At 35.7% G+C, this 24,075-nt stretch overlaps 1 protein-coding gene across 1 annotated transcript in view; it reads left to right on the top strand.

The window, feature by feature from the left end:
• gabra4 (gamma-aminobutyric acid type A receptor subunit alpha4) overlaps positions 1-21,268 on the top strand; it is a 30,317-nt gene extending 9,049 nt beyond the window's left edge. Inside the window, exons 6-9 of the mRNA XM_043258071.1 lie at positions 3,420-3,563; positions 6,588-6,740; positions 15,221-15,492; positions 20,470-21,268. Of these exons, the coding sequence (XP_043114006.1) occupies positions 3,420-3,563; positions 6,588-6,740; positions 15,221-15,492; positions 20,470-21,000 (1,100 nt within the window). The 3' untranslated portion in view covers positions 21,001-21,268. The remainder of the gene's footprint in view (positions 1-3,419; positions 3,564-6,587; positions 6,741-15,220; positions 15,493-20,469) is intronic.
• Positions 21,269-24,075: the final 2,807 nt, after the last annotated feature.

Genomic DNA, 24,075 nt, shown 5'->3' with positions numbered 1-24,075 from the left:
GGGACAGCGCAGACCTATAACAGCTCTCGTTTTTATTTTACACTCTTTACGGTTTTCTTCTCCTCTCTCCTGTCATGCCATTCTCTTTATTCTGTATTAGCGATGTTCGCTCGGGTCACGATCGCTCAGGGGGTTCGTGATTTGAACGATGCTGAATCTCACGGTGCAGTTCATTCTGCGCAGTAAGGCCGCACAATCAATTGAAATAAAAGTGCAGAAGGGCTGTGATTAAATTAAATTAATACTTCGTTTCGTGAAGCACGGCACTGCGTTCAGTTGCACGCACAGCTTATATTCAGGTGCTTTTGGTGTTGCAGTTGAAGTAAATGTTGCAACGCTTGAACGCTAAAAGGGTTTGTTCACCCCGAAAGCAGCACAACTGAAATGAGCCCAGATCCAGAGATTAATTCAATTCATTAGTAAAACAGTCCATGAGACATCAACGTCAGTTTTGTGGCACTAAGAGTAATTTTTTACTACTACAGACTGGCAGGCAGAGAGAACAAAACCGACGAGATCGGAAAAACTGAACTGAAACAATCAGGAATTAAATACAAAGTAAATGGCATAATTACAAGACACACCTGAAGACGATGAGACAATTAACTGAAAGTAGGGCACAGAGCAGGACATGAAAACAACAACAAAAGAGTCCAGATACATGACGTTACCGATGTATTTACTATGTATTTGCTGCCTATGGAGGGACAGTGTAGCCTTGATTTTACCAAGGAAGACATGATCCTGGCTCTCGGATTTAATAATAATTGAGGTAAAAAGCGAAGGTCTTCGGAACGATGTGAGGATGAGTAATATGCCCGAATTTTAATTTTGGGGTGAACTAACCCTTTAAAATGTACATTTGTGAATCCATATCCCTGAACTTGTAATAAGAATCGTTTATCCACCTTATTTTAAATGGAAGAGTGCTGCAGCTGTAACTTTAATCTGCAAGGCTTTCCGTGTCATCCACTTCCAGTTATTTTTAACCGTACAAAACAGCTTGTTATGTTGCTTGGTCTTTATCATACTAGTTTAATGTGTTGTCACAATTATAAACACGCTGGTTTGTAGGGTAAACAGTTTTGCTTTTTACTGCACTTCCTTACTTCATTTCTTTTGCATTCTTACTTTCCACCTCAATAAAAACTCAGTGGTTTAATTAATGTTTGAAAATGAAGATATTAAGGCAGCCATAAATACTGGTATTGTTATTTCACTGTTGTAATGAAAATTTAAATATTTATTATTGTCGTTATTATTATTTAGCACTCAATTTATTATTTTACAATGAAATACAAAAATAGTAATAGGCCCTTTTTTGTTTAATATTTTAATTTAGAAATCAAATCTAATAATATTATTTTACTGTATAGCAAATTATTATTATTTCTTGTCATATTGAAATACAACGTTTCTGAATAAATTGCACAATCCTGCAAACCATTTTTTCATTGGGTTATGAAAAAACCCAACAAAACTCTTGATTAAATTCATTTTGAAAAGACTAGACTTTGCTCAATTTTGCTGGGAATTTTAGAAACCACCAGTATTATTTTATTAGAATTTATAAAACACTATTATAATATTTTACTTAACTTTATATTCGATGTAATTGTGTTGCATTTTTTTCTCTATCGATTTTTATTCGCTTTTTTTCAATCGGATTTATCGGGTTATGTTTTAGCTATTAAACTAAACACGAAAGGGAATTACTTAAATAAAAGTTTTTTAGTTTTACATAAAATGTTATTTCAGTTAATGTTTATATAATTCCAAGTGATGAAAATGGCAAGAAACCACTTAGTAATGGCCTGGCAACCGGAAACCAAACGCAAGCATCGTGACAGAAAGTTTTACGCTGACAAGTTTGAGTCTTCAGAAAATAAGTTTGTAACGATACTCATGTTTTACTGATCCGCGCGTCTCTCCCGCGTGGTTCGCCCAATTCCCCTCGAAATATTCTGTCATGCCCAGCGTGACTTTGGATCAAAACTCTCTCAGTCTCTCAGTCCCCTCTCTCTTCTCTCTTGCGCTCTCTTTCTATTTTCATGGGGTTGTTGGTGGGTGTCTTGGAAGCCCTTCCTCTGCTCTGTTTCCCAGTGTGTGGGGGTTCAGAAGCAGAGATGGAGAAAGAGACGGCGAGGAGGAGAGCAAAAAAAAGAGAATTAAGGAAGATAGAGATGATGATGATGACGATCTCAAAGGAGGACAGGAGCGCAGGGAACGTGTCGACGGACTCCTGGATGTGCAGTCAGTCTCTACTCTGAGAGAGCGTGAGCTGTTTGATGTATGGATTTCTCCTCCATAAATGAAATCTGTCTGATTCGGAGCAGGAGAACATCTCAGCGGATCTGATTTCTGTGTCAGGATGATTGTTCTGCTTGGCTTGGATTTGAGATTGGCACGCACAGTGGAGGAAGTGGGCAGCAGTGAGGAAAGATCAGTGTCTTAGCGGCGACCGTTCGACCCTGAGCTCGCGGACTAATACGCACAGTTCCATGCGTAGGCTTACCCAGAGGAAGATTTATTGCTCAAAGATTGCTCTTTCATCGCTCAGGAGACATAATGAAGTTCTCAGATACGCTTAATTGAAGTATTAACTCCTTTATTTCCTTTGGTGAAATAAAAATAGAAAAATCGAGACAGTTGTTGACGTGGAAGAAGTATAATTAGATCATAAATGTTGGACTTTGGTCTTCTGATTGGCAAATCACAAATAGGACCTTTTTTTCTATTTTATTCGTTTCTTACTCAATATTTTGTCTTTTTTTTTTATCACGCATATCTAAACATTTATAAATCCAGATACATTAAAGGCATTGCATTTTTGTGAATCATGAAGAAGGTTTATGGTCAAAACAAGAAAATAATCTGTCAGTAAAGTACCCCAATGGCGGATAATTGTTCTTGTTTTAAGCGTAAACATAATTATAAATGCATTGTCATGTAACAATGTTTAGATATTTGCCATGAAAAACAAGAACGTTTGCAGTACAGAAATGAAATGATCTTACTTTTAACTATAGAACTATCCCACTGATGTCTTAAACCGTGCTCAGATTTGCTAAAGATCTGCTATCATAAATCTCAATGCAAATAAATATTTTCCTCTGATCTCTAGTTTCTAGCAATATGCCAGCAATTGCCTCATTTGTTTCCATTTTACCTAAGGCTTTTTTTCTCTGGAGGAAAATCTGAGCATCAGAAGACTGCAGCAGAAGTGTCCATTTACTCTCTGTTTAATCTTATTAGTCTTTTTTGTTTCCACTGAGATACACACACACACACACACACACACACACACACACACACACACACACGCTGCCACAGCTATGGTCTGATCGTCAGTGTTATGCACAAATATGGTCTATGTGTCATGGAAGGTGTTGTTATGATGGCTCTGTTGTTTGTGTCAGATGCCTACCCAAAGACCGAGATGATCTACACCTGGACCAAAGGCCCGCAGCATTCTGTGGAGGTTCCAGCAGAGTCGTCCAGCCTGGTGCAGTACGACCTGATCGGACAGACTGTGTCGAGCGAGACCGTAAAGTCCATCACAGGTACAGACACATAACACGCTCTCACCGTGACATGTTTGCTCCAAACATCTTGAAATATACAGTATACGACTGTTCGTATGTTTGGGGTAAGATTTTCTATGTTTAAGAAAAAAGCCTCTCGTGCTCTCCAAGGCTGCATTTATTTGATTAAAAATACAGTAAATATTGTCTAATATGATTACGATAAAATAGCTGTTTTCTGTATGTATATGTTTTAAACTGTGATTTATTCCTGTAATGAAAAGCATCATTGTTCCAGTCTTTAGTGTCACATGATTCTTAAGAAATCCTTTTAACATGCCGATTTTCTGCTTAAGAAACATTTCAAAGTATTATTTTTATCAATGTTGAAACTGTTGCAACATAGTTGCAACTGTGCTGCTTCATATTTTTGTATGTTTCAAAAATCTTTCATTGTAAATATCTTTACTGCCAGTTTCAATCAATTGAATGCATCCTTGCAGAATAAAAGCATTATTATTATTTGTATTATTATTTCAAATAAATACTGCCCCAAAACCATAGAACAGTAGTGTAGTGCTTGCAGTGTATTAATGTTCCACAAAACTGTGGTTGGGATTTTATATATATATATATATATATATATATATATATATATATATATATATATATATATATATATATATATATATATATATATATATATATATATATATATATATATAATGGTTGTTATTATGTCACAGTATACTGCAGTTTCAATACAATAAAATGTCTTGCTGTTGTGGACTTAATATGTTGTGCCTGGTCAGAACACAGTGTTAGTCTTAGAGGGATAGTTCTCCCTAAAAAGAAAATTCCCACCTGGTCTCATGACAAAAATGTACCTGAGGGCACTTTTTCATGAGATGCGTACCAATAAGTACATATCACTGCAGTTTCCAAAAGACACCTTTTATTCCTTTTCACACACATTTACATAGTTTTGATTAATAAAACACAATTTCACGCAATTTACTCACACAATTACTTGAATATTATTTTATGACTTCAAAACAAGTTTAATATGCTGGGAGATTTGAAAACTGATACTTTTGAACTGAAAAAATATGCTTATCTAGTCTAGATTTTTTTTACTTGTTTCCAGCCAAAATATCCAAAAAATATTCTTAAACCTAAAAGGGATTTTCTAGACAAAAAAAAAATATTGTTTTCAAATAAATAAAAATAAAATAATTCAAAAATAATTCAAAGTTTTTACTAAGTAAGCTAAATAATAAGCTAAATAATCTGTCAGTGGGGTAAGCAAAATAATCATATTTTTTGTTTGTTTCAGTCAAATTATTTAGCTTGTTCTAAGCAAAAAGTCGCTTAATTTTGACTTGTTTTTTTTAAAACAAGACAGTAATTTAGGATTTAAGAATATTAATAATTTAGATATTTTGGATGAAAAAAGACAAAAATCTAGACTAGAAGAGCATTTTTTGCAGTGTGAATGCAAGCATTAAAACTTTTTTGAATAGCTTCGGTTCGAAACCTGTGTAACTATGGTTCAACAAAACCGTTAAAATCTGCATATAATTAAGTTCAAGTGGCACGTTTGCAAAAACAACAGCATTATTATATCCGTTTCGCATTTTGTTAACAGTATCGGGTATGTTTAGGGTTAGGTTTAGTTAGGTTCATATTTCCAACATCATAAAGCATTAACTTTTAGCAACAGTCCCCAGATACTTGAATTCTGAACCACCACAATAAATACCTGAGGTAACGTAATAAAAAACAGCAATACGTGCCTATATCTACATGATAAAAGGAAATGAACCCGTGTTTTAGTGCCACTCCGTGGATTGGAAAATTTTCTCATCAATCACTCGTCCTCAGGCAATTCCAAACCTGTAAGACCTTCTTTCTTCTTCAGAGAACAAATTGATATATTTTTGATGAAATCCAAAAGCTTTCTGACCCTACACAAACAACAATGTTTCCAGAACCAGAAAAGTAGTAGAAACATTGTTACAATATAGTTAAACCGTAACTTTATAGAGCTATGAGAATGCTTTTTGCGTGCAAAGAAAACAGAAATAACGACTTTATTCAACAATTCTTCTCCTCCACATCACAAGGTAGAATATATAGCTTTTTTTCAGTTACATCGCTGTCTGTACAGGGTCTAAAGCTCTCAGATTTCATCTGAAATATACGATTTTTATGTTCGGAAGATGAACGAAGGTCTTGCTGGTTTTGAATGACTTGAGGGTGAGTAATTAGTGAGATCATTTTCATTCTTGGGTGATCTTGGTTTCTGCAGTGATTTATATGTGAAACAACATAGTATTCAATTGACGCACAAAAACGTAAACTTGCCTAAAACTCAAGAACTGCTGTTTCTTTCTGGGGGTGCAAATCTAGTTCTGTTTATGCCGTTTACTCTAAAGGAAGAATTACATTTTGGACATCAAGCTGCCACGGATTTTATGCCTTAATAGTTTATCCTGTTAATACAAATACCCTTGGCCGACCGGCTCTTTAGGCTATGTTACATTTAAGTCCGTCTTATCAGTGCGCACGTGTTCAGAGACACCTGGTCTGTGTCCGAGTCACCTGATCACCGCATATGGAGAATATCTGATAGCGACGTAAGCTAGATTAAAAGAAAAACCTTTTTACTCATGCCACAAGGCCTAATGTAAGCTTAAACGTAAAGGTCAGCGCGAGTGCCTGCAGATCGGCTCTGTTTTTTAGAGCGCTCGGTTAAAAAGAACGGGAAAAAAACAACGGCATTTGTTTATTTATTACGTCTTTTTGATCAAAATTACATAAGAGATTTGGAGCATTCAGTGTGTGTTTTGATTACTGGAGCGCTGTTTCCCAATACGGCTGTGAGCCTCATTCTGTTAAAATAAGATGAATCTGCCAGCGCAGCTTAACAGCCAGAAAACTTCGCTGTTCAGCCAAAATAAGTCTGCCGTTGTGACAGACTGTCATTCTGACCTTGTTCCTATGCGTGTCCGCTTTCGGGCTAATAAGGCACTTCCTGTTTCTCTTTCTCTGCTCTTTCAGGTGAATACGTGGTAATGACGGTCTACTTCCACTTGAAACGCAAAATGGGCTACTTCATGATTCAGACGTACATCCCCTGCATCATGACTGTAATCCTTTCTCAAGTGTCTTTCTGGATAAATAAGGAATCCGTGCCCGCCAGAACTGTCTTTGGTACGTGTTACTCTCAAATCTTCTGCACCGTTTCCCCCTCTGAGCCGCCAACACCATTTTCATGCAAATACGGAGAAAAGAGCTGCTTCCTTCTGTCACATCTTCCTCCTTCCCTCTATCCGTTTCCCTTTCTTTATGCTTTTCTTCCTTTTTTCTTTTTGTTTTATTCCGCCGTGCGCAACCCTGGGTTAATGTCTTGTTTAACCCAAGGTAAAGGCCACCTTTGAAAGTGGGTTAGCGTCACTTTTTACCCATGTTGCGGCGCTAAAGATATTCTGCGTGGTGTGTGAAGAGCGCCTTAAAGCCGGGCATCATTAAATTTACATGCACTTTGTACAGTTGCAGAAAGTTTAACGCTTTCACGCAACAGTTCATTTGCTTTCTCTTTTTTGCATTTTTTGGACAACTTGTGACAAATAGAGCAGATTTACACAAGTAGGCGCACTACTGTTGAAAAGTGTTTTTGAACTTCCCAATCTTTGAAAAATCATGGTAAAGAAATGTGTATATATATCATAGGTCACAAAAATATTGAATAGCACAACTGTTTTCAACATTTATGGTAATAAGAAATCTTTCTTAAGATGCAAATTAACATTTTATAATTATTTCTGAAGGAACATAAAGCACTAAAGACTAGGAGAGTAGTGATGCATCGCTGGAAGAAGTTACATTTTAAATATATATTCAAATAGAAAATTTGTAATAATATTAACAATATTACTGTTGTTACTGCATTTTTAATCAAATAAATGCAGTCTTGGTGAGCATAAAAGAATGTAAATCTAGAATAAGTGTGTTTTTTATATTTCTGTGTGTGTTAGTGTTTGTTTTGCGACTTTAGCCTGATCCAATTATGACGCCGTGATGCCTCACCAGCCACTGAATCATAACATGTGTCACCGCGTGTATCGTGTCGATTCCCAGTAAACGAGAGAGGACGAGGTATTTTGTGTGTGTTGCAGGATCAAATGAACACAAAATGCAGGCAAGCGTGCACCTATTATATTCACAAACTGAGTTGCACGTTTAATAAAAAGTCTTTCTCTAATTCCGTAAAAGATTTCGAACCATATTTTTAAAAGTTGGTTTCAGTCACTGCAAAAATACTCATTATTTTAGTCTCGTCGATCGGTACAAATACCTAGACATTCAAAATGAAGATACAAATGAAATCTTTTTTTTTGAACAGTTTATCAAAATAAAGTGAATTTATGCTCAAAACAAAACAAAAAATCTATCAGTGGGGTCAGAAAAAAAGTCTTGTTTAACCTTTGAATTAAATGTATTTTTCTTACCTCGCTGATGTTCTTGTTTTAAACACAGATTCACTTAATTTGGGGGCATTTTTCAGAAAACAAGACTTAATATCATTTTGCTTTTCAAGTAAAAATATCTCGATTAAAGAAAGTTGAAATATTTGTACTGGAAAATAACTCAAATAATGCAGTAATTGTTTGCTTAATCATGAATTCAGCTATAGTATATTGTTATTGATGCAATATACTAAAATGTCATTAGAGACAAGCTTGTCACATTCATAATACACGCAAAAATGACGGTAACTCTTTACAATAAGCTGTCGTTTGCTAACATTAGTTGATATATTAACTAACATGAACAACCGTGAACAATACATTTATTACAGTATTTATTCATCTTTGTTAATGTTAGTTAATAACAATGCAATCATTATTAGTTTTAGCTCACAGTGCATCGACTAGTGTTAACAAACACAATTTTAATAATGCATTAGTAAAAGCTAAAATTAGCATTAAGATTATTAATGCTGTAGAAGTATTCGTAGTATTCAACGCAATCTGCTTAATGGTTCCTTATAACAGTTTTCTATGGGAAACCACCATAAAACATTGCTTTTTTATATTCTGGCTTGATATAAATCATCAATAAGGTGTTTACTGAATTTCACCTTTTAATATTTCTGTGACGTCACGTGAAAACTATCAATAAGTCATTCTTCGTTCATGTTAAATAACGTTAGCTAATGATCCTTATTCTGTGAGCAGCCGAAAAGCACGACACAAAAAGAAAAGGCCCACCACTGCACGCACTGCTACTTTTTTTGCACAGAAGTGCCCTGTTCATTTCCATAGTGCAGCGCCATGTGCCTGATCAGTCCTGAACGCCCTTATGTGCTGTGACCTTATCTGTCTGCTGCAAACACAACAAAACACTTTACATCCACAGACACTCGTTCACGCTCGTGCACACTCGTGCACGCACCTCCTGTTTCCTTCCACACTTCACCTGGGGCACTAGAGATGCTGAGAATAGCACGCTCTCATTCTCCACTGGAAAAGTGTAACAATGACCCACCTTCAGATGGCTACTAACAGAACGGTGCGCTTGGACGCGGGCCAGAGGAGCGGATTTTCATGTCCTAGATGGAAGTGTGCTTAGTGAAGGGGTTTCTGGGTAATGACAGAGTGAGTTTTTGATGGCCGGTGCATGTTCAGAATGGACACAGCAGGAGACCACAATGATCTGTTGTTTATCTGTTCTGGGATGGCTTCCATATTTCGTTTTCTCTGTTTTGGAATGATGCTGGCTTCCAAATGGCTCCGTTACTGATTTTTTTTTTTTTTTTTTTTTACTACTTTTGTCAGCACAGTGTAGTTTGAAATTAGTTTGGGAGTGTTTGATAAAAGAATTTGCTTTTGCTTTTTTTATGTTTAAGGCATAAAAATGGGTCAGGATCATAAATAGTCAAAGTTATGATGTCAGAACCGTGAGTGCATTAGCATATGGAGACCAATATTTGCATATCCATACCATACACTGCAAAGCAAGCAAAAATAACTCAGTATTTTGGTCTTGTTATATTCGATAAAAATATATATATAGACAATCTTAAATTAAGATGCATTTACTTGGGAAAGTAAGAGATATTGTGTTTTCTAAGAAAGACAAAAAAATAAAGAATAAAGTATTTATGCTTAAAAAAAAGTGGGGTAAAATTTCACGGGGATCTTCACGGGGATAATAAAGGCTTTCTAAAGAAAACTGATAGATTTGTGAACTACAAATATCCATATATAAAACTTTATAAACTGTAATCTCCAGCTTCCACAAAACTGTCCTACAGATTTTAATATAAACCGGTCGAGGTTTGCCTTTGCTTGAAACAAAACTTTTCATGAAACTAGCATATTAAACATTACGGTGATATATAGTTTTAAATATTGATATTTTTTCTTACTAAAAAAAAAAAAACATTAGTTTGCTTCAGAAGGCTTTATTAACCAACTAGAGCCACTTGGAGTATTTTTATGATGGATGGATGCACTTTTTTACAACCATTCACTGCCATTATAAAGCTAGAGTCATTTTTTTTTTTAAATGATTATGATAGTATTTATCTGAAAGAATAAAGTCATATACAAGGATCAAGGATAGCTTGAGGGTGAGTAAATCATGGGGTAATGAACTATCCCTTTAATATCTTATTACACACCTCAAGTAAATACACCTTGACTGATATTTATACTAGAAAAAAGACAGAAATATGAAAATATGTATTTTTTTGTTGTTGTTTTATTTGTGTATATTGATGGGTTTTTTTCAGTGAATACAGTACTTAAGGTAACATAAGTGCTATAGGAAGGCAAGCACATTTAGCCTTAAAGATGTGGTGCTAAGTTTAATTTGCAGAAAAATGGTGATGGCAAAAAGAATTGCCTAATATGTCGTAGTTCCTTTAGAAATATTCAGTAAATGCTGTCATTATTTATTACCTTCATGCAGTTCCAGACTCATTTGACTTTAATTCTGTGAAAACTAATTAAATTGAATGATATAATGAAAACATCTCGTATGGTGAAAAGGTGCTGTCAGTCTCATAAAACGACAAAAACACTATAAAAGAAGTCATTAAGGGAGCTTTTAGCGCGAAACAGATCAAATTTTAAATGATAATGGCTGAAAATCTTGCTATCTGCTGTAGCTCTAAAATCTCATTTGTGTTTTTGTATATTTATACACGCCGATCAGATCCTAATCCAAGAACCCAAGTCGTTCGGTGTCATGAACATCAAATCTGTCACGGCACATCTTCACATGCCAAGTTCACAGAATGTCTTTAAAAAAAGAAGCAATAAAACACAGGTCGGTAAATATCGACAGGGTGAACCTTTACTTTGAATCCGTCTCTCTTTCTGTTAGTTATTAGTTAGTCGTGTCCCGCTTTGTAACCCCTTCTGTTTGTTCCATTATCCGTCTATTGCTCATTTGGGTGACAGAGCTCTCTCGTTCTTCTCAGCCAGTCACACAAGAGCACTAAAGCAAAGCTCTCACAGCTCTGTGGATTCGGCAGTGCAAAACACATCCAGCACCCCTGGCTAAATGTAGCCTGTGATGTACCTATTGATCGTTCCAGATCGGTCTGCACGTGGGCGTTTGTGAGTGCACTGTGATCGTGCGAAGTTTTCCAGAGAGTGTGGATTATTCTCCAGAGCCGTGAGCTCATCTTATAGGCGGTTTTACATTGGGTTTCATTTGGCTTGAACCAGGGTTGGATGCAAATCCCTCGGCCTGCCCCCGCAGGTCTGAGAGCCACCGTGAGCACCGGCGGCACCTGTTTACTGCTGTAGCTAGGTAACTCAGGTGGAGATGTTAACTTCACTGTTTTATTCATGGTTTTGTCCTTTTGCTGCTACTAACAAAAATTTACATACGTGGAACAACACTTGTGTTCGTCTACCGCAGGTGTGAGGAAAGATGTGAAGAATACTGCTCACCAGAGGCATCTTCTGCAGAGATAAACAGCTTTGAGACGTGTATTTTATAATTTTATAGAGTGCATGTATATAGAGATCATGCCCAAGTCATGCTTAACCCCAGATTCGAAAATTTTATCTAATTTAATTATTCAGTTTTGTTTTTTAATTTTTTAATTTTATTTAATGTATCTAGCTAGCTAGCCATCTATCTATCATCGATCTATCTATATGCAACAGTTTTTGTTATAATTTAAATTAAAATAATTTAATTAAAGCGAATACATTAATAATAAAATGATTTAAATAAAATAAATTTAATATTGTATGATGTAACAAATTAGGATTTTTCTTTCTTTTTTTAATACTAAGACAATTAAGCCTATTTTAGGTTGTTATTATTTCTCAGAAATTATGAAAATAAAACATATTTCTCACAAGTCAATACCAATTATATAAATAGTTTTTTGAAACTGTATTTTTCTTGACTTTTACACACACACACACACACATATATATATATATATATATATATATATATATATATATATATATATATATATATATATATATATATATATATATATATATTATATAATACGATTTGAACTAATACTAATTTTTGCACATTATTATTCTATTTGTTCATTTATTTTATTTTACATATATTTTACAAGATCTATTCAATATATAAAGCCTATTTTTGAACCATTAGGTTGTTTTTATTTGTCAATATTATTTATAACAATTAAACACACTCTCCACAAATTTTTAGTAATTTTTGTAATGATTTTTGTAAGATTAGGTTGTTTTTATTTGTTAAATATTTTTTAAATTCCAATTTTTGTAATGATTTTTTGTAATGATTTTTGCTACTGTCACAGTAGCATTGTATTTTTATTGTTTTATGATATAAAATGTACTGTAATGCAGTGCCTTCATGAAAATCAGCGTAAAAGCAGTAGAACAAATATTACCATCATGTATCATTTCTTTACACATTACAGTAATGAGAATGAGATTTTGTTTGCATTACGATGATGAGAATCGAGGGCAAATGTGCTTAATTGTGGTGAAAAGAACGCTAGCGCAAACATTACAGATGGTCATAAAAAGCACTTTTTAATTTTAAGCAAATGTATCTCTTTTTCATATTTCGAGTTAAAATCCGCCCGGCCGCTTTCTTGACAGGTTTTATTTCAAATGTGACACAAAACAGCTGTCACACCAACCAACAACCAACAAATTAATAGTGTGAAAGCGCCTTTTTATGTCCATGTTTATTTCTAACATCTCGCAAACTCCAGAATACAGAGAGAGAATATGTAGGAGAGCGTGTTTGTCTTGTGTGCGGGGTTGGCTTGATGCGCGAGAGGTTTGTGTGTGTTTTCTTATGTTTTATTAGCGTGTGCGTGTGGGTGTATGTGTGAGTCGAGAGAGATTCTGTGTGTGTGTGTGTGTGTGTGTGTGGGAGGAGAAGGGATACTGGCTGCCTCCGTGATTGTGTGTATTTGTGTGTTGGTGTATATGTGTGACTCACGTCTGGCATGCTCGCTGCTCTGTGGCAGGGTTTAGTTTCACCAGGAGAGAAACGCTTCCAACTCAAGACATTCAGGTTAAGAATGAATTCCTGACTCCCCCTGGTGGTCCACAGCGTTACTGCTGGAGAAATTACCTCGTTTTTGCATCTGACCTTTAACATTTGTGTCAGGCCCGCCGGATGGTTCAAAACAAAAAACGAATAAACCTAGTAAATGGATCAAAAAATAGCGCTCGGAGATGTTCTTAAAGCTGAACTTTGTTGCGGAGTGTCACTGCGGTGTAGATGACTGTTTTTATACGTTTGAAATGTAATAAAATTACAACTAAAAAGAGGAAAATGCTTCCCTTACATTTTGCTGCGAGCGTATTCCGAGCTGAATGTCAAAAGAGCTGCTGAAATAACTCTTTCTTTTGACTGACATCAAAAATGGTTTCACGAACTTTTGGTTCATAAAAGAAAAAAAACTGAAGCGGGGGCATAGCATTTAGGTAACCAGGTGCATGTGGGTCCACCGAAGCAGAACTTTCAATTAAAACAAAGGAGCCAATGCTTAATTCATGCCCAAAGACCGTACAGCATCACGTCCAGCTTCAGTAACATCTGCAACATTTCAGTTCTCTTTCCTTCATTCTGATTGGCTGTTGCCACTGTGGCTTCAGCGGAGGGTTCGTTTTCAAAACCTAAGCTAATGAAAAAAAGTATGCGTGGACAAGAGAATACTACAGGCCCAGAGAATGCAAATAAATTGAGTGGGTAGTTTTGTTCATTTGGGCCGCTGTGCCAAGATTGTGTTTGCGTCCAGTAAAAACACGTCCATGTTTTAGTGCCATGTTGAAAAATAAATAAAAATAACTATTAAAGAGTTTATTGATGACCCATTAAAGAGCATAAAAGCGCAATTATTGTTCGTATTTTATCATAAAATTGAAAGAATTTTCTGTTGTAATAAAAGTAGCATAGCAAAAAGCTTATTTGTGTGGTTATTATCAGATGGTTGGCCTGCTGCAAATAATTAATGGGCTTGGAAACGTTATTTCAGTGCGAATAACAGCTTGTGGATAGTCGTGTAATGTTATTTAGCTCAGGAGGAGTAAAAAAGAAGACATACTGTTTAAATAGAGGACATACTGTTTTGCTGCACACCGATTGGATGTAATGAAGTAGGCGTTTCATTCAGAAATGAATGCTGACAGTTGGAGGGGCGTGGTTAATGATGTCGATAATGATGTCGTTTTTGCATGTGGCCTCCGGGCTGACTTGCTTGTTCTAATGTACTTTTACTTGTACTTTTTCAAAGATGGTTCCTAGAGAGTGACCTTCTTTGAGTTATCGTCTCATCGCGCCTTAATGCGTCTCAATACGCGGTTGCTTCTGTTAGCCTGATGTTATGGACTTTTGCGGCAAACGGATGGGGCGCTAATAGTTTTGCTCATCAAATTTAGTTTAATGCTAAACTCTCGGCAAATTACGCTCTCGTGCCGTGGTCAGTTTAAGCGCTGCCGAGGGAATAAAGAGAAGAAGAGCATAATCACTAATGGACACTTACGGACGATTGGAGTGATACTCGATGAGTTTGTTTACATTTATGGTTTTCAGTCAGAGGTGAAGCATTTTTACCTGGTTATAAGCAATAAGGATTTTAAAACGCACATTACGTGCTATCATTTAAAAGGAATTACCATTAAAAAGCAGTATGCTCATCACAGACCACCTTAATCACCCAAAGCATATCAAATAAAAAGGTTCACAGGGCATGTAATTCATTCATTCACAATCATAAACATCATTGTCGTTCATATATTGAATGCGACCTGGTCTCGTAAAAATAAGTACCTCTGTGCGCTTTTTGTGCAATGCCGTTTTTACGTGCCTTACTGCATGTTTCGCAAATGTCCACTGAGTGGTGCTAAAACACAGGTTCAATACGTAAACCCTGGCACGGTTTTATTACGTTGATATAGGTGCATATAGCTGTGGTTTTATTACATTGATATAGGAATGTACAAATCCAACCCTAAACCTGGTGTTAGCAAACACAAAGCGGATTTATAAAAACGCATTTGTTGATGGAACCGTGCCATTTCAACTTCCTTTTACACAGATCTGAACAGTTTTGTACTTATTGGTACTTGTTTCGTGTCTCGCTAAAAAGTGCACCCAGGTACGTTCATGCCATGAGACTCGATGTTTGTTTCTTCCAGGAATCACCACTGTTCTGACCATGACGACCCTCAGCATCAGCGCCCGTCACTCTTTGCCCAAGGTCTCGTACGCCACCGCCATGGATTGGTTCATCGCCGTGTGCTTCGCTTTCGTCTTCTCTGCTCTCATCGAGTTTGCGGCTGTGAACTACTTCACCAACGTTCAGGCAGAGAGAGCCAAAAGAAAACAGGCCAAAGCCGCTGCCGCCGCCGCGGCTGCCAAGGGCTCCGTGCCGTCAGGAAAAAATAAAGACACAGAGGAGGTTCTACAGGTGAGAAGATGTTACACACTTTACAGAGACCACATATACATTATAAAACACACAGTTCTGCCTTTAAAATTTGATGCGGTGCGCTGTTACGTTGTACAGCAATTCAATTATTAATGCTCCACACTGCACAGTTCTCCTGCTGCCTTCAAGTCCTCTTGAGGGTTTCCTACTTACTTACAAGCGCCAAACATAATTTCAGAGGAAAAAGTGGACGCATTGGAATATTTAGTATTATTATTCTTTTTTTTCTTTTCACTAACCAAGCCCTCGGTGCAGCCTTCAAGTCTTTTGGAGACGTTTCTACTTACCTGTACTTAGAAGCCTGAAAGACACTTTCAGCAGGAAAAAGAAGAGGTTGCTTTGGCAAATTTCTTTAAAAATGAATAAATGCATATTTACATAAATACATAAATACATAATACAAAAGCGGGAAGGTTTTTGAGGGTTGGTGCAACAAAATGTGCATTACATTTGTTATTGACTCTTGATTATTCAGATAAATATAACAGATGGAAGTGTAGTTTGCTCCCCCAAGTCTGCCAGTGTATTACGGTCTACATATTTCATATTTTATGGCAAGATTAATTGATATTTTTCATCAGCAGCACGCAAAATTAATTGTATTTGAAAAAAGGATGAAAACAAAATCAATATTTTTCATTTTGCATAAAGAAAATGAAATCTATTTCATAAGCTATTAAAGTTTTTATATGACATGAAATATATCATATAAAACATGATGTATAAATATGTATGTTACCTTATTAATTTTATAATGAATTTAAAAAGCCTTGATTTTCTTAATGCAAAATGTGATTACATATTTATTAATGCTGCCAAATGATTACTTGCATCCAAAATAAATGTTTTTGTTTGCATAATATATGTGTGTATATTTATTATGCATATATATACATATGACATACAATATATTTCAGAAATATATACATGAATATACATTTATATATTTGTATTCTTATATATTATATTATTTATATATATATATATATATATATTTCATTTCATTTGACAGCACTAATATGTTCTTTTAATTTTGGGATCAATTTTGAACCTGACCTGTTCATGCTAGGTTTTTATCTCATACTGTAACTGCAGTAAACATTTCTTTTTAACTTTTATTCAGTTAGCTTTTTTCAGTCGGTTGAAAAAGTATGATGTGTAAAAGCAATATGCATATTTTCATGTTTTTGCATTGATTAACGCGACCGTCCGTAGCTAGAGTTCTGCATCGGAATCGTATGTTAGTTTAATTACAGCTGATGGGCCAGAGCACTCAGAGCGTGCATGTGAGCCGTGGATTTGGTCTTTTGCTGGGACATCGTTCGTAAGCTGAGATGGCGGATTAGAAGTGGCACATGCTGACAGCTGTGAGACTTAGTGAGAGTGTGTCTGTCAGACTGTTGACGTGATATATTACGGGCCTGTTTTTTTATGTCGTTTATTTCTACAGGCTGTTAAAGATGCTAATGTCCCTTATCTAATGTAAGTCTTTCAAATCAAATCACCAATATTTCTTTTTTCCCTCTCTTTCTCCCGCTCATCGTAACGCGCATTTCTATCTGCCGAATAGAAGGATGGGGATCTTTACTGTGAAAGTCTCGTATGACTCAGTCAGTGAGCACAGCGCAGCAGGAACTACTGTACGCTCGACTTCATACACGTTACAAATAATCCAGCCTGGGAATTCACAACTTTTTTTCTGCGCTTACATCCTAAATGTCCAGTGCTGCTAGAGTTTCATTAACAGTTAACAGTTAAAGGAGTGAAATACGCCTGGTTTCTTATGCCCACCCAGACTGAATTTATTTAATATTGTAAGCAATATTGTTAAATATCATTACAGCTTTGACTTTAATGTTTGAATATATTTAAACATTTCATTTATTCTTGTGACGGAAGCAAAATTTTTAGCATCATTGCTTCTGTTTTCAGTGTCACATGATTTTTTAGAAATCATTCGAATATGCTGATTTGCTGCACATAAGACTTTGTTTTTATTATTACTAATATTAAAAGCCGTTTTGTTGCTGATGCCAGTAAAAGTAATTAAAGTGTAAAGACATTTTAAAATATTAAAAATGTTTCTTTTTTAAATAAATTCTATTCACAAAAGACATTATTAGTAATTATCAATAATATAATCATTATCAGTTATTCTCCAAATGACCTTATTTAAATGATTTCTGAAAGAATGTGACACTGAAAACCGCTTTATGCCATGAATACATTTTTTTTTTTTTTTTTTTTTTTTTAGAATTTAAATAGAAAATTTTCCACTTAAATTTTCCACTTTAAATGATAACAAAGATTTACAATATTACACTTTCTTTTCTTTTTTTTTTTTTGTTTTTTGAAAGTATTTGTTTTACATTTGTGCTGCATCTTACTGGGGGGTTGAATTTTTTTATTTTTTTAAAGACAGTACTTGCAAATAAACAGCACTATCAGCAAGGGCAATCTATTCTAATCAAATTCCCTCTTGGGTTTTTATATGCTTGATCTGAACCCATTAAGGAACATTAGGAGAAAATCCCAATATGGAGCAATTTAAGTCTATGTACGTACACGCTGACCACAGCACGGCCCCGGATTAATGTGCCTCTTTTAATAGGTTTTTCTGTGCCGGAATAAAGAACGTAAGAGAAAATGTTCTTTTCCTAGAGAGACTGAGAGTTGAGAGAGGAAAAAAAAACAAGTATAGTATACAAATTATCAGGGAAGTGACGTGATGGGTTTGATCCCAGCAATCCTTTTCAATCCCTGTCCGAGTACTACATCTGCTGAGATTTGAACCTTGCAACACTTTTTTATATCCCATGAGGCCATCAGAGCTGAGGATCTAGTTGTAAAATGGAGAGGATCGTGAACCAGGAGGTTTTTTTTTAAAGAGTAAGCGGCCATAGATACCCGGAAAGTTGTTTCTTGAAGTTACAGAACTACGTTCTTGTTCTTATTTTTGCTCTGTGAAAAGTGCCATTGCTTCTTGTGGGTATGAAGTATATTTATACTGCATTCATTCATACCTAAAGAACGTATATCAACGTACAAGAAATTCTTCATCAAATGAAGTGTATAGAAGTAAGGTACAGGAAATTTGGACGCAGTTTACGTCTTTCAGAGCTAAGTATTAAGTCTCTTTCTGTCTCTCCTCACAGCTTGCGCTAACATATTTTCCACACACCACAAGACACCAATTACACTTTGCCAACTGTTCATTTCTCAGAGGAAATGGCGAAAAATATCAGGGTGAAACTGGGCTATCAGGTCCAGTGAGAAAAAGAAAGATCTCTCTTTACTATAGTCCCGGTATACTTGTTTATCTTGTGTGCAGAACAGCACTCGGTATAAAAAAAAACAAAAAACACCCATTCATCTCTACATTTTCTATTCAGATTTGATATGCCGACTTTGGGTGAGAATCTATAGAGTTCTGTATTTATTCAGGGCTGAAATAAATAAAATAAAACGCATATAAGGAAAAAAATAAATAAGAAAAATATAAAATAAGTAAATAAAGTATCAGAGAAGACGGAGAGCAGGTCACTAACATGTTTGAATTGTCAATGCTGTTATGAAAAGCTCATAAAAATGCACTTTCAACTATGAATTCCCATCAGCCTTTGCTGTAAAATCTCCTCCCTTGATATCATTTGGATCTGTTACACTTGTTCACACACTCACAAACACATACACACACATTGAGTGGACTCATCTCTCTTGTCCTTGTTTATATGAAAAAAGCTGTTTATAGAATAGCTCCACCCTCCTCCTCCTCCTCCATACACCCACAAACAGCAAACCATCTGATCATAAAAGCTCCTTACAGCCCTGAACGCTACTGCAAGCGTGACGTCTGTTCAGTTGCACATTACAGACACATGCTCGCTGCGTGGTGCACTTCATTCCGTTCCTGATATCTTATTTAAAATGGTTTCAATCATGCATATTGCGTGTAGAAGTATTATCTACGCAAATAAATAAAGCTTTGTTTTTTTGGCTGCTGCACTAAAATCGCTTCTTCAAATGGGTTATGGATTTGCTTTGACCGGTTTGATTCAGAAGCTGTTGCGAGACTCTTACGTGTCTTCTCATTAAAAACTTAAGTTTGGCAGCTCAGATGTGGCAATGCAATAGTGTCATCAACACATTTAGAAAAGATTATTAAACCAAAACTGGGTTTTATATTGCTTCGCATTTCAGAAGACAAAGTTTTTTGTAGCAATGCTTGCTTTAATGTTTTAAAACTACTGTCAGCGCTAACTTTTAAAGGAATAGTTTAGAACTAAATTAACTTTTTTTCTAAAAATGTACTTACCCTCAGGCCATCCAATATGTATATGAGTTAGTTTCTACATCAGAACAGATTTTGAAAAATTTGGCATTAGATCAATTGCTCATTAATGGATCCTCTGCAGTGAATGGGTGCCGTCAGAATAAGTGTGCAAACAGCTGATAAAAAACATCAGAATAATAATAAAGTAATCAACATGACTGATGGATTTTGATGTGAGGGGACAACCTGAGATGGACTTGATTAATTGAGCATTCATTTGGATTATGAACTCTTATGAACTCTTAATATTTTGGCCAGAAGCGTCAGTTTAAAGTTAAAAATGTTAATGAGGAATAATTGTTATGCAGCTCTTCACATAACAAGGCAATAATTGATGTACTGTAGCGGTGTGGATTGCTTGTTGATTATTTCGTGGTTTTATCAGCTGTTTGGATTCTCATTCTGACGGCACCCATTCATTGGTGAGCAAGTCAAAATGTTCTCTGATGAAGAAACAAACTCATATCCAAATTAGATAGACTTGAGATTTGAGTATTTTTCTGCACATTTTCATCACTATTCTTTTAAGTATATACTGTAAATTCTATTTTGTATTCAAACAGCATTAGCTGAGAGACTTCGTTATGCATTACGGTTACATTTTTCTCCCTTTTACCCAACAGCAAAACTCAGACACCAATGGAAACTTACGAAAACGCGTCAACTCCAATGTCCAGTCTCAGCCAGACTCCAAGAAAACCCAAAGAACCGAAACGTCTAGCAAGAGTGGCACAGCTGCATCCAAACCGACCTTGACCAGCCAATCATCTTCCACCTCAGAGGGTACCAGCAGTTTCTCCAGCCAATCACGTCTCAGCCCCAGTTCCGCCAGCCAATCAAATGCAGCCACTTCATCCTCTGCCTCAAAGACAACTCCGCCAGCCCCGCCCTCAACTCCAACAGTTCCCGAGAAACCGTCGCCCAGCGCACCCACAGGCTCCGCCCCTCTTCATCATCTCCTCGGGCCTAAATTAGAGAATATTAAAAAGAAGGAAGCCAAGGCTGCCCCTCAACCTACCCCTCCTCCAACCGGAGGAGCCAGCAAGATCGACGAATACGCACGTATTTTATTCCCAGTGTCCTTCGGGGCGTTCAACATGGTGTACTGGGTGGTTTACTTATCTAAAGACACCATGGAGGCAAAGGGAGGCTAACAAGAAGAGGATTGTTCTTTTTTCTACAACTCAAATGAAATAAAGAGCCCTCTTAAGGATTACGTCAACAAGCAATTCCAAGAAACGAAATTATATTACAGCAGACAAAACTGCACAAGCGCGCAGAAGAGATTATCGGGGTGAAATAATATTAAAACTTTTTCGTTGGTAATCAAAAGGGCCGTACACAAGATTAAGCATGTGGATATATTATAATAAGTCAAGATAATTCAATTAAAAACAATCCAAGCAATCTCACAGGAATGAATCATAGATTTATCTGTTGTCTGTTTGAATAGCCATATTTCCAGTCTGTCCTATTTATCACCGGACACACTGAAGAAGGAACAGTGCCACTGAATAGTAAAACCAATACCAGGGTCGTTTAGTCTATTTTTATATAGAGACACTTCTGGAAAATATCCTTCATTCGGAGAAACGGAATTTTCAGAAACCTGACAGATCTTAACTGACCATGCGGATGTCTGCCAAGAAGACGTATTTCTGACATATTTCTTTCAGTTGTGATGAAATCTATTTTAAACCACATCATGGTGTATGTAAACTATCGGACACGAATGGTATCTATCCTGTGTTCTCTCGCCGAGAGAAAATGTTGGAAGGGAGCTCGTCCTGATTGGTGAAAAACACATATGCATGTCTTTTATTTTTTAAAGAGACTTTAAGAATTTTCGTCGTTACAAATTAAGTCGTTAAAGCACAAATGATGAATTTCTCTCTTTGTTTCTGAAGTTGAATGGCTTGTTTTTAGTTCGGGTTTGGGTTTCGTTTTCATTATTGCAGTATTTTTTGTCTTATAGCTGATTACGTTCTCTGCTATAAAGAAGGAAGTGTGACACAGGGAAGGAGTTTTACCATACGAAGCACGCAGCATGTGCCGACGGGCCCCCTGGAGCCTGGTGCCGTGGCAACCGCACCGGGGCCAGATGGTTCTGGAGTCATTTAGAACAGTTAAGAGGGTTAAACAGACTGATGTTGTCACACAAGAGCCAGAGGACGATGAAAACCTCCACCGATCCACATAGGGCTGTTTTTGTATGTATTGGATATAAACAGTGATTGGTTGAGGTCTTCATTATCCGCCAGTCGTTAGTTTCCACAAAAGAAATCAGTGTTAAAGGTATAGATCACTCAAAAATGGTTCCCATGAACAAGAAAAGAACATTTTTTGTGGACCGTTTGGTGTCTAAGCCTTAAAATGGGGAAAAAGCACCATAAAAGTAGCCCAAATAACATAGTGAAGTCATCAACAACGATCAATATTTGCTTGTTGAGCAAAGCTACTGTATGCTTTTTTTGCATTGACACTATTTATATATAAAGATTATATATATATATATATATGGAAATAATCATATGGACTACTTTCATGGTGTTTTTTTTGGCTTTACAACCATCATAACTAAAGGTGCCAAAAAGGGGGTTTCTTAGTGATGCCACAGAAGAACCATATTTGCATCCCCAAATGAAAGTTTATTCAAAACTGTTGTTAGTGTGACAAATCTTTTAATAGGCTACATTTTTACACTATAAAGACCCTTGGGTGCATTGAAAGGTTCCTTGGTATAAAATGTTCTTCATACAATCATAGATCCCAACAAAGAACTGATTTACTGAAGAAAAAAAATATCCTGTGGTGTTCATACAGGTTTTGAACAGCATGAAGTTAATTTTTGGGTGAACTGTCCCTTTAAAGTTTGATTTATTTGACTCGTGGTGTTTTGCTGGAGACTGCTGAAATGATTCTGTGATATTTGGGGTGATTTTAGCAGACGGCTTTTCAATGGATCCATTTCACCATTCTGTTAAAATGCAGCATAAAACATAGCTTATATGGCAAAAATTAGTTCGATTTAATTAAATCTATACAATTAATTAAATGATAATTTGATTACTTAGAACAAATGTGCATGTGTATTATTAGACCCGTGCATGATTGTGGATGTGCTGATATTTCTTGGAGTTAATATGGAGATAAAGACAGTCCCACTGATTAGACTTGAATCTTTAATGATCGCTTCACATGTTAAGAAAGCAGCAGAGTTCATCTAATGAATCATTAACTTTACTTTCCCTATATCACTTTGTCTCCACCATAAACGCTTTTAAATTTACTGGTCAAAGAGAGAGAGAAAAAAACATTTTAATAAGCATAAAATTGCTTATTAAATTAATTGCTCATTATATACTGTATATTGCCTATTTTATTTAAAACACTACAGCTTGTTTTCTCTTGGATTTCTAAGTGCAATATGCAGTATACATGCACTAGTAGTGAAACATTTGGCATAATTACATTTTATGTTTTTGAAAGAATTTTACACAGGAACATTAAGAAGCAAAAATGATATTTTGCATTAATAATAATAATAATAATAATAATAATAATAATAATAATAATAAGGAGAAGCAAATCAGCATATTATGAATGGATTCTGAAGGATCCTGTAATACTGAACTGGAGTAATGATGCTAAAAATTCAGCTTCGGATCACAGAAATAAAATACATTTTAAAATGTATTCAAACAGAAAACGTTTATTCTAAATTGTAATATTAATGAATGTTACTGCTTACTGTTTTTTGAACAAATAAATGCGGCCTTGGTAAACTTCTTTAAAAAACATTAAGAATCTGTCATGAATTAACATTCTGCCCAGTAGTGCATATGGATGAACGTGTTTTTTGTTTAGTTTTGTTTTAAACGGTTAAATTTCATTGTCATACAGCATGAGGGACTGTGTGTGCTAAATGAATGATATTTGTAAGATGCTGATCTAATTCTTTAAGAAATAGTGAGTAGATCTCAAGAAAGCAAGACAGAAAATAAATAATGCATGTCCTCAGTATGTTGCATGGTTACATAAGTAAGATACATTAGTTATCTTCTCAGAATTTGGCCTAAATATAGTTATTTTTCTTTTCCAGTCTATTTTTGGCCCAGTATTGTAACCAAGTGGATTTGTCTTCAAACAGATTTCCATAACAACCAAAACTCATACCATTGGTTGACTCAGTGTGGCTGAATCAGGCTGGTTGTCTTTCTGCACACTAG

The sequence above is a fragment of the Puntigrus tetrazona genome, chromosome 14 (genome assembly GCF_018831695.1).
Source record: "Puntigrus tetrazona isolate hp1 chromosome 14, ASM1883169v1, whole genome shotgun sequence".
NCBI lineage: Eukaryota > Metazoa > Chordata > Actinopteri > Cypriniformes > Cyprinidae > Puntigrus > Puntigrus tetrazona.
The sequence above is the reverse complement of the archived record's forward strand: the minus strand, read 5'-3'. Positions and strand labels throughout refer to the sequence as shown.